At 38.9% G+C, this 15945-nt stretch overlaps 1 protein-coding gene across 1 annotated transcript in view; it reads left to right on the top strand.

Annotated features, from left to right (window-relative positions):
• Window positions 1-15945, top strand: part of IMPG2 (interphotoreceptor matrix proteoglycan 2) — a 107799-nt gene that overhangs the window by 23201 nt on the left and 68653 nt on the right. Inside the window, exon 4 of the mRNA XM_021933979.2 lies at window positions 9712-9743. Within this exon, the coding sequence (XP_021789671.2) occupies window positions 9712-9743 (32 nt within the window). The remainder of the gene's footprint in view (window positions 1-9711; window positions 9744-15945) is intronic.

Genomic DNA, 15945 nt, shown 5'->3' with positions numbered 1-15945 from the left:
ATGAAGCCAAGGATAGGGGTTTGGGATGTCAGTGTTGCTATAGGAATCACCATTCTGGACTTAGCGCAGGCATACCTCGTTTTATTGTGCTGCCCTTTATTGTGCTTCACAGATACTGCAGTTTTTTACAGATCAAAGGTTTATGACAACTCTGTGTCAAGCAAGTCTGTTGGTGACATTTTTCCAACAGCCTGTGCTCAGTTTGTGTCTCTGTCTCACATTTTGGTAATTCTCAAATTATTTGAAACTTTAAAAAATTATTTTCTTTATCTCTTATGTAATCTGTGATCAGTGATCTTTGATTATTACAATTACAATTACTATTGTAATGGTTCTGGAGTGCCATGAACAATATCCATGTAAGACAACAAGTTTAATCGATAAATGTTGTTTGTGTTTCAGCTACTCTACCCACTGACTGACTACCCCTGAGGTCTCTTTCCGTCTCCTCAGGCCTCCCTGTTCCCCGAGATACAGCAATATTGAGATGAGGCCAGTTAATAACCCGACAATGGCTTCTAAGTGTTCAAGTGAAAAGAATAGCATGTCTCTCACTTTAAATCAAAAGCTAGAAATGATTAAGCATAGTGAGGAAAGTATGTCAAAAGCTGAGATAGGCCTTAAGCTAGGTCTCTTGCATCAAACAGTTAGCTAAGTTGTGAATGCAAAGGAAAAGTTCTTGAAAGAAATTAAAAGTGGGGGTCGGGGCCAAGATGGCCAACTAGAAGCAGCAGCAATCTGTGGCTCCCATCTAAAAGAACCATAACAGCATGTGAGTCCTGCACTGGCAGCCGAGGTATCCAGGTTCTGTCATCAGAACTGACTAGGCAGCTGGCATGACACACAGAGAGGCAGGAAGAGCAGTGTGGTGCCGCGGGCCCCAGCCAAGGGAGGCAGTGAATGAGCCTGCTACCCCGCCTGGGAAAACGTGCTTTTTCCATGGAACTGTGCAACTCATGGATCAGAAGATCTCACTTGTGAGCCCACACCACCGGGGCCTAGGGTCCCAACCACAGATCCCAGCAGATTTTCAACAGCCACTAAGCTAGAATCTGCTTAAGCCTGCAGAGCTCCCAGCAGGAGGGGCAACCAGCACCACAGCTGTGGCTGCCTGCTGTCTAAGCCCTTTGAGCTCCTTGCAGGAGGGGCTATGGCCAACAATGGGACCCATAGCTGCCTAACACACTAAGGTCCCAGGCGGGGGAAGGGGGGCAGCCATCTCTATAGCTCCAGGCCATGTCTTTCCTCTGCTGGAGCCAGGGAGGCTGGACTGCTTTGTGCCAAGAAGTATCCCCCACAGCCCAACACACTGGCTGTGGCAGACTGCAGATAGAGCGCCTCTTCAGGCCGGACCTTGACACGTCCCTCCTCACTGGGCGGGGCTTCCTTGCAGGAACTCCAACAACTCCATCCAGGGGCTTAGGGACAGACTCTAATCTCTCTGGGCCTGAGCCTCTAGGGGGAGGGGTGGCCACAGTCTCCGTGGACTGTCAGACTTTAGCCTTCCCTCCTGGTAGTTCTGAGGAATCTGGGTAGCCCAGATGAGTGAGTTTCCCCACAGTGAAGCACACTCCCTCCACCAAGGGACAGTCAAAGTGCTTTGTTAACTGGATCCTGTTCCCTATGCTACCCAACTGGGTGAGACCCTCTAACGCAGTTTCTTCACAGTGTCTCCTGTATAGGGGTTGTCAGACACCCTATACAGGGGCATTTCTACTGGCATTAGGTTGGTGCCCCTTGAGGTCAGATATCACAGAGGAAGGAGCAGGCACCCATCTTTGCTGTTCTCCAGTCTCCTCGAGTGACATCTCCAGGCATGGGAATGAATCAGATGAAGAGGGGCTGAAGTGAACCCCTTGCAAACGGCAGCAGCCCTGCAGAAGAGGGAGCTGACCATTGCAAGAAAAACAAACAAACAAACAAACAACAACAGCATCAACAACAAAAAATTCCCTACAAAAACCAAATCCAAGGGTCAGCAGCCTCAAGGATTAATACTAGACAAACTTATGAAGATGAGAAAGAATCAACAAAAAAAGGTTGAAAACCCAAAAGGCCAGAGTGCTTCTTCTCCTCCAAATGATTGCAGTGCCTCTCCAGCAAGGATGCAGAACTGGATGGAGGATAAGACGGTTGAATTGACAGAAGTAGGCTTCAGAAGGTGGGTAATCACAAACACTGCAGAGCTAAAGGAGCATGTTCTAACCCAATACAAACAAGCTAAGAACCTTGATAGAATGTTACAGGAGCTGCTAACTCGAATAACAAGTTGAGAGAGGTATGTAAATGACCTGATGGAGCTCAAAAACATAGCATGAGAACTTCATGAAAAATACGCAAGTATCATAGCCAAATCGACCAAGCGGAAGAAAGGATATTAGAGTTTGAAGACCGTTTTGCTGAAATAAGGCATGCAGACAAGATTAGAAAAAAAGAATGAAAAGGAACAAACAGAACCTCTGAGAAATATGGGACTATGTAAAAAGACTGAACCTATGATGAGTGGAGTACCTGAAAAAGACAGGGAGAAAGGACCAAATTGCAAAACATACTTCAGGATATTATCCAGGAGAACTTCCCCAACCTAGCAAAAGACAGGTCAACATGCAAATTCAGGAAATACAGAGAACACTCTATGATACTGCATGAGAAGATCAACCCCAAGACACATAATCATCAGATTCTCTAAGGTTGAAATGAAGAAAAAAATGTTAGAGGCAGCCAGAGAGAAAGGCAGGGTTGCCAACAGAGGGCAAGCACGTCAGACTAACAGTGGACCTCTTGGCAGAAACCCTACAAGCCAGAAGAGAGTGGGAGCCAATATTCAACATTCTTAAATAAAAGAATTTTCAACCCAGAATTTCATGTTCAGTCAAACTAAGCTTCATAAGTGAAGGAGAAATAAAATCCTTTCCAGACAAGCAAATGCTGAGAGATTTCATCACCATCAGGCCTGCCTTGCAAGAGCTCCTGAAGGAAGCACTGAATATGGAAAGGAAAAACTGGCACCAGTCACTGCAGAAACACACCAAAATACAAAGACTGAAGACACTGTGAAGAAACTGCATCAACTAGTGTGCAAAAATAACCAACTAGCATCATGATGACATAATCAAATTCACACATAACAGTATTAACCTTAAATGTAAATGGAATAAATGCCCTAATTAAAAGACACAGACTGGCAAATTGGATAAAGAGTCAAGACTCACTGGTGTCCTGTATATAGGAGACCCACCTGACATGCAAAGACACACATAGGCTCAAAATAAAGTGATGGAAAATTTACCAAGCAAATGGAAAGAAAAGAAAAAAAAAGCAGGGGTTGCAATCCTAGTCTCTGACAAAACAGAATTGCCAACAAAGGTAAAAAAAGACAAAGAAGGGCATTACATAACAGTAAAAGGACCAATTCAAAAAGAAGAGCTAACTATCCTGAATATATATGCACCCAATACAGGAGCACCCAGATTCATAAAACAAGTTCTTAGATGCCCACAAAGAGACTTAGATTCCCACACAGTAATAATGGGAGACTTTAACACTCTGCTGTCATATTAGACAGATCAACAAGACAGAAAATTAACGAGGATATTCAGGACTTGAATTCAGCTTGGGATCAAGTGGACCTAACAGTCATCTACAGAACTCTCCACCCCAAATCAACAGAATACACATTCTTCTAAGCGCCACATGGCACTTACTCTAAAATTGACCACATAACTGTAAGTAAAACACTCCTCAACAAATGTAAAAGAACTGAAATCATAACAAACAGTCTCACAGACCACAGTGCAATCCTGTTAGAACTCAGGATTAGGAAACTCACTCAAAACCACACAATTACATGGAAATTAAACAACCTGCTCCTGAATGATTCCTGGGTAAATAATGAAATTAAGGCAGAAATCAAGAAGTTATTTGAAACCAATGAGAACAAAGACACAATGTACCAGAAGCAGTGTTAAAAGGGAAATTTATAGCACTAAATGCCCACAAGAGAAAGCAGGAAAGATCTAAAATCGACATGCTAACATCACAATTAAACAGCCAGAGAGGCAAGTGGAAACTAATCAAAAGCTAGCAGAAGACAAGAAACAACTAAGATCAGAGCAGAATTGAAGGAGACAGAGACATGACAAATCCTCCAAAAAAACAAACAAACAAACAAACAAAAAATCAATGAATCCAGGAGCTGGTTTTCTGAAAAAATTAACAAAATAGATTGACTGCTAGCTATCCTAATAAAGAAGAAAAGAGAGAAGACTCAAATAGACACAATAAATAATGATAAAGGGGATATTACCATTGATCCCACAGAATTAAAAACTGCCATCAGAGAATACTATAAACACCTCTATGCAAATAAACTAGAAAATCTCGAAGACATGGATGAATTCCTGGGCACATAAACCCTCCCCAGACTAAATCAGGAAGAAGTCCTGAATAGATTCAGAATCGCTGAATAGACCAATAACAAGTTCTGAAATTGATGCAGTAATTAATAGTCTACCAATCAAAAACAAAACAAACAAACAAACAAAAAAACCTGGGACCAGATGGATTCACAGCTGAATTCTACCAGAGATACGAAGAGGAGCTGGTACTATTCCTTCTGAAACTATTGCAAACAATTGAAAAGGAAGGACTTCTCCCTAACCCATTTTATGAGGCCAGCATCATCCTGATACCAAAACCTGGCAGGCGCACAACAAAAAAAGAAAACTTCAGGCCAATATGCCTGATGAACATTGATGCAAAAATCCTCAATAAAATACTGGCAAACCCAATCCAGCAGTACATCAAAAAGCTTATATAGCACAATCAAGTTGGCTTCATCCCTGGGATGCAAGGCTCGTCCAACATATGCAAATCAATAAACGTAATCCATCACATAAAGAGAACCACAGTCATCTCAATAGATGCAGAAAAGGCCTTTGGCAAAATTCAACAGCCTTTCATGTTAAAAACTCTCAACAAACTAGGTATTGATGGAACATATCTCAAAATAATAAGAGCTATTTATGACAAAAACCCACACCCAATATCATACCGAATGGGCAAAAGCTGGAAGCATTCCCTTTGAAAACCAGCACAAGACAAGCATGCCCTCTCTCACTACTCCTATTCAACATAATATTGGAATTTCTGGCCAAGGCAATCAGGCAAGAGAAAGAAATGTATTCAAGCAGGAAGAGAGGAAGTCAAATTGACTCTGATTGCAGACAACATAGTTCTATATCTAGAAAACCCCAATGTCTCAGCCCCAAAACTCCTTAAGCTGATAAGCAACTTCAGCAAAGTCTCAGGATACAAAATCAATGTGCAAAATACACACGCATTCCTATACACCAATTACAGACAAGCAGAGAGCCAAATCATGAGTGAACTCCCATTGACAATTGCTACAAAAAGAATAAAATATCTAGGAATACAGCTAACAAGGTATGCAAAGAACCTCTTCAGGGAGAACTACAAACCACTCACTGCTCGAGGAAATAAGAGAGGACACAAACAAATGAAAAAACATTCCATCTTTATGAATAGGAAGATACAATATTGTGAAAATGGCCATATTGCCCAAAGTAATTTATAGACTCAATGCTATTCCCATCAAACTACCATTGACATTCTTCACAGAATTAGAAAAAACTACTAAAAAGGGCCTGTATAGCTAAGACAATCCTAAGCAAAAACAGCAAAGCTGGAGGCATCATGCTACCTGACTTCAAACTAGACTGCAAGGCTACAGTAACCAAAACAGCATGGTACTGGTGCCGAAACAGACATATAGACCAATGGAACAGAACAGAGACCTCAAAAATAACACCACATATCTACAACCATCTCATCTTTGACAAACCTGACAAAAACAAGCTGGGGAAAGAATTCCCTGTTTAATAAATGGTGCTGGGAAAACTGGTTAGCCACATGCAGAAAACTGAAACTGGACCACTTCCTTACACCTTATACAAAAATTAACTCAAGATAGATTAAAAACTTAAATGTAAAACCCAAAACCATAAAAACCCTAGAAGAAAACCTAGGCAATACCATTCAGGACGTAGGCATGGGCAAAGATTTCCTGACGAAAATGCCAAAAGCAGTAACAACAAAAGTCAAAATTGACAAATGGGATCTAATTAAACTAAAAAACTCCTGCACAGCAAAAGAAACTCTCATCAGAGTGAAGAGGCAACCTACAGAATGTGAGAAAATTTTGCAATCTACCCATCTGACAAAGGTCTAATATCTAGAATCTACAAGGAACTTAAGTTTACAAGAAAAAACCCCCATCAAAAAGTGGGTATAGGATGTAACAGCATTTCTGAAAAGAAGACATTTATACAGCCAACAAACATATATAAAAAAGCTCATCATCACTGGTCATTTGAGAAAAGCAAATCAGAACCAAAATGACATACCATCTCACACCGGTCAGAATGGCGATTATTAAGAAGTCAAGAAACAATAGATTCTGGCGAGGCTGTTGAGAAATAGGAATGCTTTTACACTGCTGGTGGGAATGAAAATTAGTTCAACTATTGTGGAACACAATGTGATTCCTTAAGGATCTAGAACCAGAAATACCATTTGACCCAGCAATCCCATTTTTGGGTATACACCCAAAGGAATATAAATCATTCTACTATAAAGACATATGCACATGTATGTTTATTGCAGCACTATTTACAATAACAAAGACATGGAACCTACCCAAATGCCCATCAATGATAGACTGAATGAAGAAAATGTGGTACATATGTACCATGGAATACTATGCAGCCATAAAAAGGAATGAGATCATATCCTTTGCAGGGACATGGATGAAGCTGGAAGCCATCATTCTCAGCAAACTAACCCAGGAACGGAAAACAAAACACCACATGTTCTCATTAATAAGTGGGAGTTGAATAGTGAGAACACATGGACAAAGGAAGGGGAACAACATAAACCAGGGCTAGTTGGGGGGTGGGGGCCAAGGGGAGGGAGAGCATCAGGACAAATAGCTAATGCATGTGGGGCTTAAAAACTAGATGATGGGCTGATAGGTGCAGCAAACCACCATGGCACATGTATACCTATATAACAAACCTACACATTCTACACTTGTATCCTGGAACTTAAAGTAAAAGTAAATAAATAAATAAATAAAAATAAATTAATAGTGCTATTCCAGTGAGCAAATGAGTGATAAGTAAGCAAAACAGCCTTCTTGCTGATATGGAGAAGGTGTTAGTGGTCAGAGTGGAAGATCAGAGCAACCATAACGTTCCCTTAACCAAAGCCAGATCCAGAGCAAGGCCTCACTCTTTTCAATTCTGTGAAGGCTGAGAGAGGCAAGGAAGCTTCAGAAGAATAGTTGGAAGATAGCAGAGGTTGGTTTATGTAGTTAAGAAAAGAAGCTATCTTCATAACATAAGCAAGTACTGATGCAGAAGCTGTAGCAAGTTGTCTAGAAGATCTAGCTAAGATAATTTATGAAGGTGGCTACATGGAATGAAAGATTTTTAATGTAGATGAAGCAGCTTTCTACTGGACAAAGATGCCACCTAGAACTTCGATAGTGAGAGAGAAGTCAATACCTGGCTTCAATAAAGGACAGGCTGAATTTCTTGTTATAGGATAATGCAGTTAGTGACTTAAGTTGGAAGGCAATGCTTATTTACCGTGCCAAAAATCCTAGGGCCCTTAAGAAATATGCTAAATCTACTCCACTTATGCTCTATAAATGGAACAAAAAAGTCTGATGGCACCACGTCTGTTTACAGTATGGTTTACTGAATCTTTTAAGCCCATCTTTGACACCTACTGCTCAGAATTTTGTTTTTTCAAGTATTACTGCTCATGGGCAATGCATGTAGTCACCCAAGAGCTCTGATGGGGATGTACAAGGAGATTAATGTTGTTTTTGTGCCTGCCAATACAATATTTATTCTGCAGCCCATGGAGTAAGGAGTAATTTCAACTTTTAAGTGTTGTGATTTTAGAAATACTTTTCACGCAGCTGCCATAGATAGTGATTTCTTTGATAGATCTAGGCAAAGTGAACTGAAAATCTTCTGGAAAGGATTTACCATCTAGATGGCACTCACAACATTCATGACTCAATAGGTGAGGTCAAAATACCAACATGAATAAGGGTTTGGAAGACGTTGATTCCAACTCTCATGGATGACTTGGAGGGGCTCAAGACTTCATTAGAGGAAGTAACCACAGATGTGGTGGAAATAGCGAGAGAACTAGACTTAGAAGTACAGCCTGAAGATGAGACTAAATTACTACAATCTCATAATAATACTTGAATGAATAAGAAATTTCTTCTTATGAATGAACAAAGAAAGTTGTTTCGTCAAATGGAATCTACTCCTGGTAAAGATGCTGGGAACACTATCGAAATGACAGTAAAGGATTTAGAATATTACATAAACTCAGTTGATAAAGAAGTGACAGGATTTGAGAGGATTGACTCCAATTTTAAGAGAAGTTTTAGATAAAATGTTATCAATAGCATTATATATTACAGGGAAATCTTTTGTGAAAGAAAAATTCAATTAATGGGGCCAAATTCATTGTTGTCTTATTTTTATGAAGCTGCCACCATTCCCTCAATCATCAGCAGCCATCATTCTGATTAGTCAGCAGCCATCAACTGGGAGGCAAGACCCTCCAGAAGCAGAAAGATGATGACTTGCTGAAGGCTCAGAGTATTGTTAGCATTTTTTAGCAATGAAGTATTTTAAAATTAAGGTATATACCTCTTTTAGATGTGATGTTATTGCACTTTTAATAGACTACAGTATAATGTAAACATAACTTTTATATGCACTAGGAAACAAAAAAATATGTGACTTGCTTTACTGGGATATTTGCTTCATTGAGCTTTTATGTGATCTGGAACCAAACCTGTAATATATCAGAGGTATGCCTATAATTGAAACCATGAGAGTGGCTGAGATTATTCTGGGAGAATCTGTAGAGCAAGAAGAGCAGTGAGTCATTTCTAAATGCAATGAGACGTACTTAGAGTAATAGTCTCTCTGTTTTACCCATGAGGAAATTGAGGCCTGGCACCAGAGAGATTTTGGGATTTTCCTATATAGCTAAGGAGGGGAAACTGGAACTTGAAACTAGGTCTCCTGATTCCAAGTCACTATTCCTTCTATCATATTGATCTCAAAATAACAATCCTAATTTAGGGGAAACTTGCAGGCAATTTGCTTTAGAATGCCCCTGGAGAATAATCCAATTATTGGTATGATATGTCTTTTTTGTCTGAATTCTGTAGAAACAAATTTATCAATTATTTTATCCACATGTTTACATTGTTCTAGGATGATAATTACTATAAATACATCAGATAAAAAATTCTTTGATTCTAAGTCCATGGCAGGTTTATGTAAAACTCTGCAAATCTATAACTTTGATACCTTTGTAAAATGATTGGCAGATCAAGTCCGTTATTTGTGCCCATTAAGAAAGAGCATAGGAACTTTTTGTGCATGTAAGCAGACTGAATGTCAGGGTTTGCAATAGTCGCAAAACAAACTTGGTATCATTAGTACTTGTTTTAATCACTTGTCTAACCATAGAGAATAGTAACATGGATTCTACCGTGTTAGGGCAGTAGTGGTCTCTATGAAATAAGTTTTATTTACTCCTTAATAACTGTTGTTAACTCAGTCATTTTTATGTCTTTGTTTTCCTTAGAAACTGACTTATGCAAAGGAAACTGTAAGCAGGTGAGTGTCTCTTTTTCCCAAAATTCATGTTTGGCAACACAGATGTGTCATAACCTAATTCAAGATTCACCCCAAATTTAATGGTGCCTTTCTATTTTCTTGCCAGTTTGCAATGACCAGGCCTGTGGATAAGTCCCAAATATTTTTCCTCATTCCCAAGCCACCTTTATTTCCAGACCGCCACCACAGCCACTGTGCGCATTTGCTGTCTGACCTTATTATGAGGCAAACTTGCTCCTCTCTTAGATAAGAAAACAGATTTATGGCTTATATGGAATGACCTATTATTGTCGAGGTTTAAAGGCTAATGATGAAATTGTTCTGAAGTGGTACACCACAATGGAGGATAGTTTATTAAATGATGGGTGGTGCTATGGATCAATTTATTGACTATTGATGATTATGTTCTTGAAACTTAGGAATAGCATAACCTTGATGAATCTATCAGTATTTTGATTCTTGACTCTGTTCACCATGGGCTTGGGGCTAAGGTAATTTCTGGCTTCTGGGAAGTATCAGTACAAAAAAGATCACAGAAGGTAAGGGATTTTGAGCCTATAGGGGCTAAAGCTTTCCAATTCTATTCATCATCAGAGTATCTAAATTGTAATAGCATGTGGGTGGTTATATAGGAAAGCACCACTAGAGCATGCAATCCGGGTCACAGTCCAGAATTTTGCCTCAAATTAGAGGGAAGGACAGATTGAAAAACCAAGTAGGTGAGTCAGTGTCCAGAGATCCAACCTGGGCATTAGAGTCAGGGCAAAACCATAAATGGAATATATATGTGGGTGGTAGTGGGGTGTATCCAGGTTTCAAATCAAACACAAGTAAATAGGAAAGAAGTGGGACTCTGTGTGGTATTATTCATACAGCCAATGGCACTGAGTCTATACCAGGGTGTGGGATGATTGAATATTTACTTAAATATGGGGTCATGTGGTCTCTTGGGTGTGGTTTATTCTGTTTTAATTTTTATATTTATTTATTTGGAGACAGGATCTTGATCTGTCACCCAGGCTGGAGTGCAGTGGCACGATCACAGCTCACTGCAGCCTCGAGCTCCCGGGCTTAAGTGATCCTCCACTTCTGCTGCCCAAGTAGTTGGGACTACAGGCACAAACCATCATGCCCAGCCAATTTTTTTGTATTTTTTGTAGAGACAGGGTTTTGCTATGTTGCCCAGGCTGGTTTTGATCTCCTGAGCTCAAGCAATTGGCCCGCCTCAGCCTCCCAAAGTGTTGGGATTGACTGCAGGCATGAGCCACTATGCCTGTCTGTGTGTGGTTTCTTCACCACAGAGAGGCAGAGCTCAGAGATTCCTTGTGATTGCCACTGCAACAGACAGTGGATCAGTAAATCTACGGTTGTAATGATAGAACTAGAAGGAACCTTAGAGGTCGCTTCATCCAACTTTCACAGTCTATTGGCTCAATTAACTTCTCTAAGATCTCTTTAAGTTCATTGTGCCCGAAGCTATATCAATCATTTCCTCATAAATCTGTTTCTTTCTAGGTTCCTCTTATCAGTGAATGAATGGCATTATCATCCATCTAGTTGCCCATATTCTTTTCTCTTGCTTTCTCCCTTCTCTTCTCCTATTTTCTAATTATCTCTTGATTCCATCCATTTGTCTCTGACCCCACAGTCCCTACACTAATTCGTATAATCAACACTTATTTCCTGGTACAGAGGCTTGCCAAGAGTTCTCTCTACTTCCCTCTGAGCCCTCCTCTCCACCCCGGCCAGAAATCTTCAAAAGAATAAATTTGATCACGTGCCTCTGCTCTGTAAGACAATTTAATAGTTCCTCATTGCTTTTTTTTTTTTTTTTTTTTTTTTTGAGACGGAGTCTCGCTCTGTCGCCCAGGCTGGAGTGCAGTGGCGCGATCTCGGCTCACTGCAAGCTCCGCCTCCCGGGCTCACGCCATTCTCCCGCCTCAGCCTCCGAGTAGCTGGGACTACAGGCGCCCGCCACCACGCCCGGCTAGTTTTTTGTATTTTTAGTAGAGACGGGGTTTCACCATGTTAGCCAGGATGGTCTCGATCTCCTGACCTCGTGATCCACCCGCCTCGGCCTCCCAAAGTGCTGGGATTACAGGCTTGAGCCACCGCGCCCGGCCTCCTCATTGCTTTTAAGATCAAAATTAACATGACCCGCAAGGCTCTTCACAGTTAGGCCTGTGCCCAGTCTCATCTGTCTCAGTTTCCTTCTCAAACTCTATGGTTTAGCCACAGTTTTTCAGAGTAGTCTTGAGCCATTGTGTTTCCATATTTGTTGCCTGACTAACATTATCAAACATGTAATAGCATTTTAACATTTATTGATTGCTTACAGTATACTAGATACTTAACATATATTAATTTATTTAATCCTCTGAGTTTAAGCCTCTGAATTATGTACTTTTACTATCTTTATTTGATAGACGAAGAAACAGTATTAGAGTTTAAATAACTCAAGGTAATCCAGCTTATTTGATTCTTAAGCATCTGATTTTTAACCTCTATTAATACTGCCTTTTACTGTGTAAAATATGTTACCTCACTTAATTATTACAACAACAACAACCAAAAACCTAAGTTAGTAATACTCTTACAGGAATCCAAAATATGAATAAAATCAGTAATGCATACAAATCAGTAACTGCACAAAATACCTAAAGCCTGACTCTTCTTGAAAAATCTACCATGTAGCCTTTAGCAGGTTTCTGCCGGATCCTAATGAATGAATAAAAATGGATCTTACTCATTTTTGTAACCCTAATAGGTAACAATCTTGAGGAAATGCACTGTTTTAGGATTTGTTGTAAGTTCTACATTAACTAGCACCAAATGTGTATGTAGTGTAATCTTAATATGTACAGTTTGTATTACTTTGGTTGACTTTGTTTAACCAATCAGACCAATATCAAAACATGCTTGTGTTCATAGTGTACATATGTGCACACACACCCATACATAGAGAGAGGGAAGAGAAGTCAATTCCAAGGATAATTTTTTAAAAATTTAGCTTTTATTTTAGATATAAAGGATACATGTGTAGGATTGTTACATGGGTATATTGGACCCAGGTAGTAAGCAGAGTACCCAATATGTAGTTTTTCAACCCACACCCACCTGCCCTCTAGTAGTCCACAGTGTCTATTATTCCCATGTTTATATCCGTATATGCTCAGTGTTTACCTCTCCCTTATAAGTGAGAACATGCAGTATTTGGCTTTCTGTTCCTACATTAATTCACTTAGGATTATGGCCTCCAATTCCATCCAAGTTGCTGCAAAGGACATGAGTTCATTCTTTTTCCTGGTTGCATAGTATTCCATGGCATATATGTACCATATTTCCTTTATCCAATCCACCATTGATGGCCACCTCGATTGATTCCATGTTTTTGCTGTTATGAATAGCTAGTGATGAACATGCGAGTGCATGTATCTTTTTGATATAATGATATGGGATTGCTGGTTTGAATGGTAGCTGTGTTTTAAGTTCTTTGAGAAATCTCCAAACTGCTTTTCACAGTGGCTGAACTAATTTACATTCCTACTAATAGTATATAATCATTTCTTTTTCTCTGCAACTTCATCAACATCTGTTATTTTCTGATTTTTTAGTAGCCATTCTGACTCGTGTGAGATGGCATTTCATTGTAGTTTTGATTTGCATTTCCCTGAGTATTACTGATGCTGAGTATTTTTTCATATATTGACCTCATATATGTCTTCTTTTGAGAAGTGTCTGTTCATGTCCTTTGCCTACTTTTTAATGGGGTTATTTGTTTTTTGCTTTTTGAATTGTTTAAATTCCCTATAGATTCTGGATATTAGACTTTCGTCAGATGCCTAGTTTGTGAATATTTTCTCCCATTCTGTAGGTTATCTGTTTAGTATGTTGATAGTTTCTTTTGCTGTGCAAAAGCGCTTTAGTTTAATGAAGTCCCACTTGTCAATTTTTGTTTTTGTTGCAATTGCTTTTGGGGGCTTGGTCATAAATTCTTTGCCAAGACCAATGTTGAAAAGGATATTTTCTAAGTTTTCTTCTAGAGTTTTTTTAGTTTGAGGCCTTACATTTAATTATTTAATCAATTTTTAGTTAATTTTGGTATATGATAAAAGGTAGGGTTCTAGTTTTTTTCTTCTACATATGGCTAGCCAGTTAGCCCAGCAGGATTTATTGAATGGGGAGTCCTTTCTCCATTGTTCATTTTTGTCAGCCTTGTTGAAGATCAGATGGTTGTAGATGTGCAGCTTTATTTCTGAGTTTTCTATTCTGTTCCATTGGTCTATGTGTCTGTTTTTGTGCCAGTACCCTGCTGTTTTGGTTACTGTAGCCTTATAGTTTAGTTGGAAGTTGGATAGTGTGATGCCTCTGGCTTTGTTCTTTTTGCTTAGGATTACTTAGGCTATTCAGGCTCTTTTTTGATTCCACATGAATTTTAAAGTAGTTTTTTTCTAATTCTGTGAAGAATGACATTGCTAGTTTGATAGGAATAGTATTGAATCTGTAAATTGCTTTGGGCAGTATGGCCATTTTAATGACATTGATTCTTCCAATCCATGAGCATGAGACTTTTTTGATTGATTTAGCTTTGGGTGTGGCCAAGATGGCCACACTGTAAATTTTGCAAAGGCTATGTTTCCATGTTAATTAGTCATGGATACATGCTAAGTACATTTTGTTTCAACAGATTCTGTGTTACTATACCCTGACAGTAACACAATATTCCTGAAAACCTAACTTCAGACCTTACTGGATTTCATCATTCAAAGAGAAAAATGTATATCTGTGCTGTTTTCCTGCTAAGAGATGTATTTCTTGCATAATGTATCAACTACTAAATACCTGATCACAGTGCACCTCATTCACAACTACTAGGAGGTGATTAGAGAAGGAGGGGGGAATGAATGAAAGTCTGTTAATTGGTTAAAGCAGAATGGGTTTTCTCTGGAGCTGCCCCAAATTGATTATCTCATTCATTTCCTTGGGTTCTCCTGCCTGCTGATTCAAACTGTCCCATCTTTCTGTGCATCAGCTGGAAACAAACACCTTCTTTCTCTCTTTCACCATCCCAACTCCCAAGAGGAATTTTTAAAAAGAAAGATAAAATGATTCTGCCCATGTGAAGAGAAAGTCTTTCATCATAAGAACTAGCCTATAATGCAGCACATGCCATCAGAAGCTAGACTGGTAATGCAATGCACATACAGTGTGAGTATATATATCTACAAATGTTGAGGCAGTACAATTTCCAAGCATTCAAAGTACTGATATGCACTTGCATGTTAAAATATCATAAAGATGCCAAAGAATAGAGAGATGACACTTTTTCTTCCTTATCTTGTCGTAGAGTTAGGCTGGTAGACTTCATGGTAGACCACTGTAAGAGGCAGGCCATCATTTAGTTTTCTGGATTGGATATTGAAACATGCCATTTCACTCTAAATCTGGGCCTAATAACTAAAAATACTAACATATCAGCAGTTACTTAGAATATTGTGAAAAGCTTCTTACTCACAAGAATGGACAATGATGTTTGCCCTTTTAAATGGTTTAGAATAACCATACTCAATAATCACCTAATTAGAGTCATTTTAAATAAAATTAAAAATATTAGCTAATACTAATGTAGAAGTTATAGGCCAGACATTGTTCTAGTACTTTATTACTTGTATTAATTTACTTAATCCTCTAAACAATATAGTGAGGTAGGTGTTGATATTATCTGTCTCTTAAAGAGAAGGAAATTAAGGCATAGAGAGTTTAAGGGACTTGTCCAAGGTCACAAAGCCAGTGTTCAACCCCTATGCTATAATGCATATGTATTTAAATTATTAGAATATTTTACATCATTCAGAGATTTAAAAAATTGGTTTTCTTTGTTGTGCATATGTGTGTGTGAATGAGAAAGACAAACATGAAGAATGAAAAAAAGTATTTAAATGGTTGCTATAATTTACATACTAAAAGCCCAGACTTCATCACTACAATGGCACTTGTACCCCCTAAATCTATCAAAATTTATAAAAATTTAAAATTAAAAATGATATTATGAACTTTTGTATAGATCTTTGTACCAATTTCAAAATCTTATCTGCTGAAATTCAAAGGAGCTAACTTCAAATGAATAAAGATTGAGAAAGTAGCTACTTTATATTAGACAGACTTCTCCATGATAATGTTTCTTAAACCATCAGTTGTCAGC

The sequence above is a fragment of the Papio anubis genome, chromosome 2 (assembly GCF_008728515.1).
Source record: "Papio anubis isolate 15944 chromosome 2, Panubis1.0, whole genome shotgun sequence".
NCBI classification, from domain to species: domain Eukaryota; kingdom Metazoa; phylum Chordata; class Mammalia; order Primates; family Cercopithecidae; genus Papio; species Papio anubis.
The sequence above is the reverse complement of the archived record's forward strand: the minus strand, read 5'-3'. Positions and strand labels throughout refer to the sequence as shown.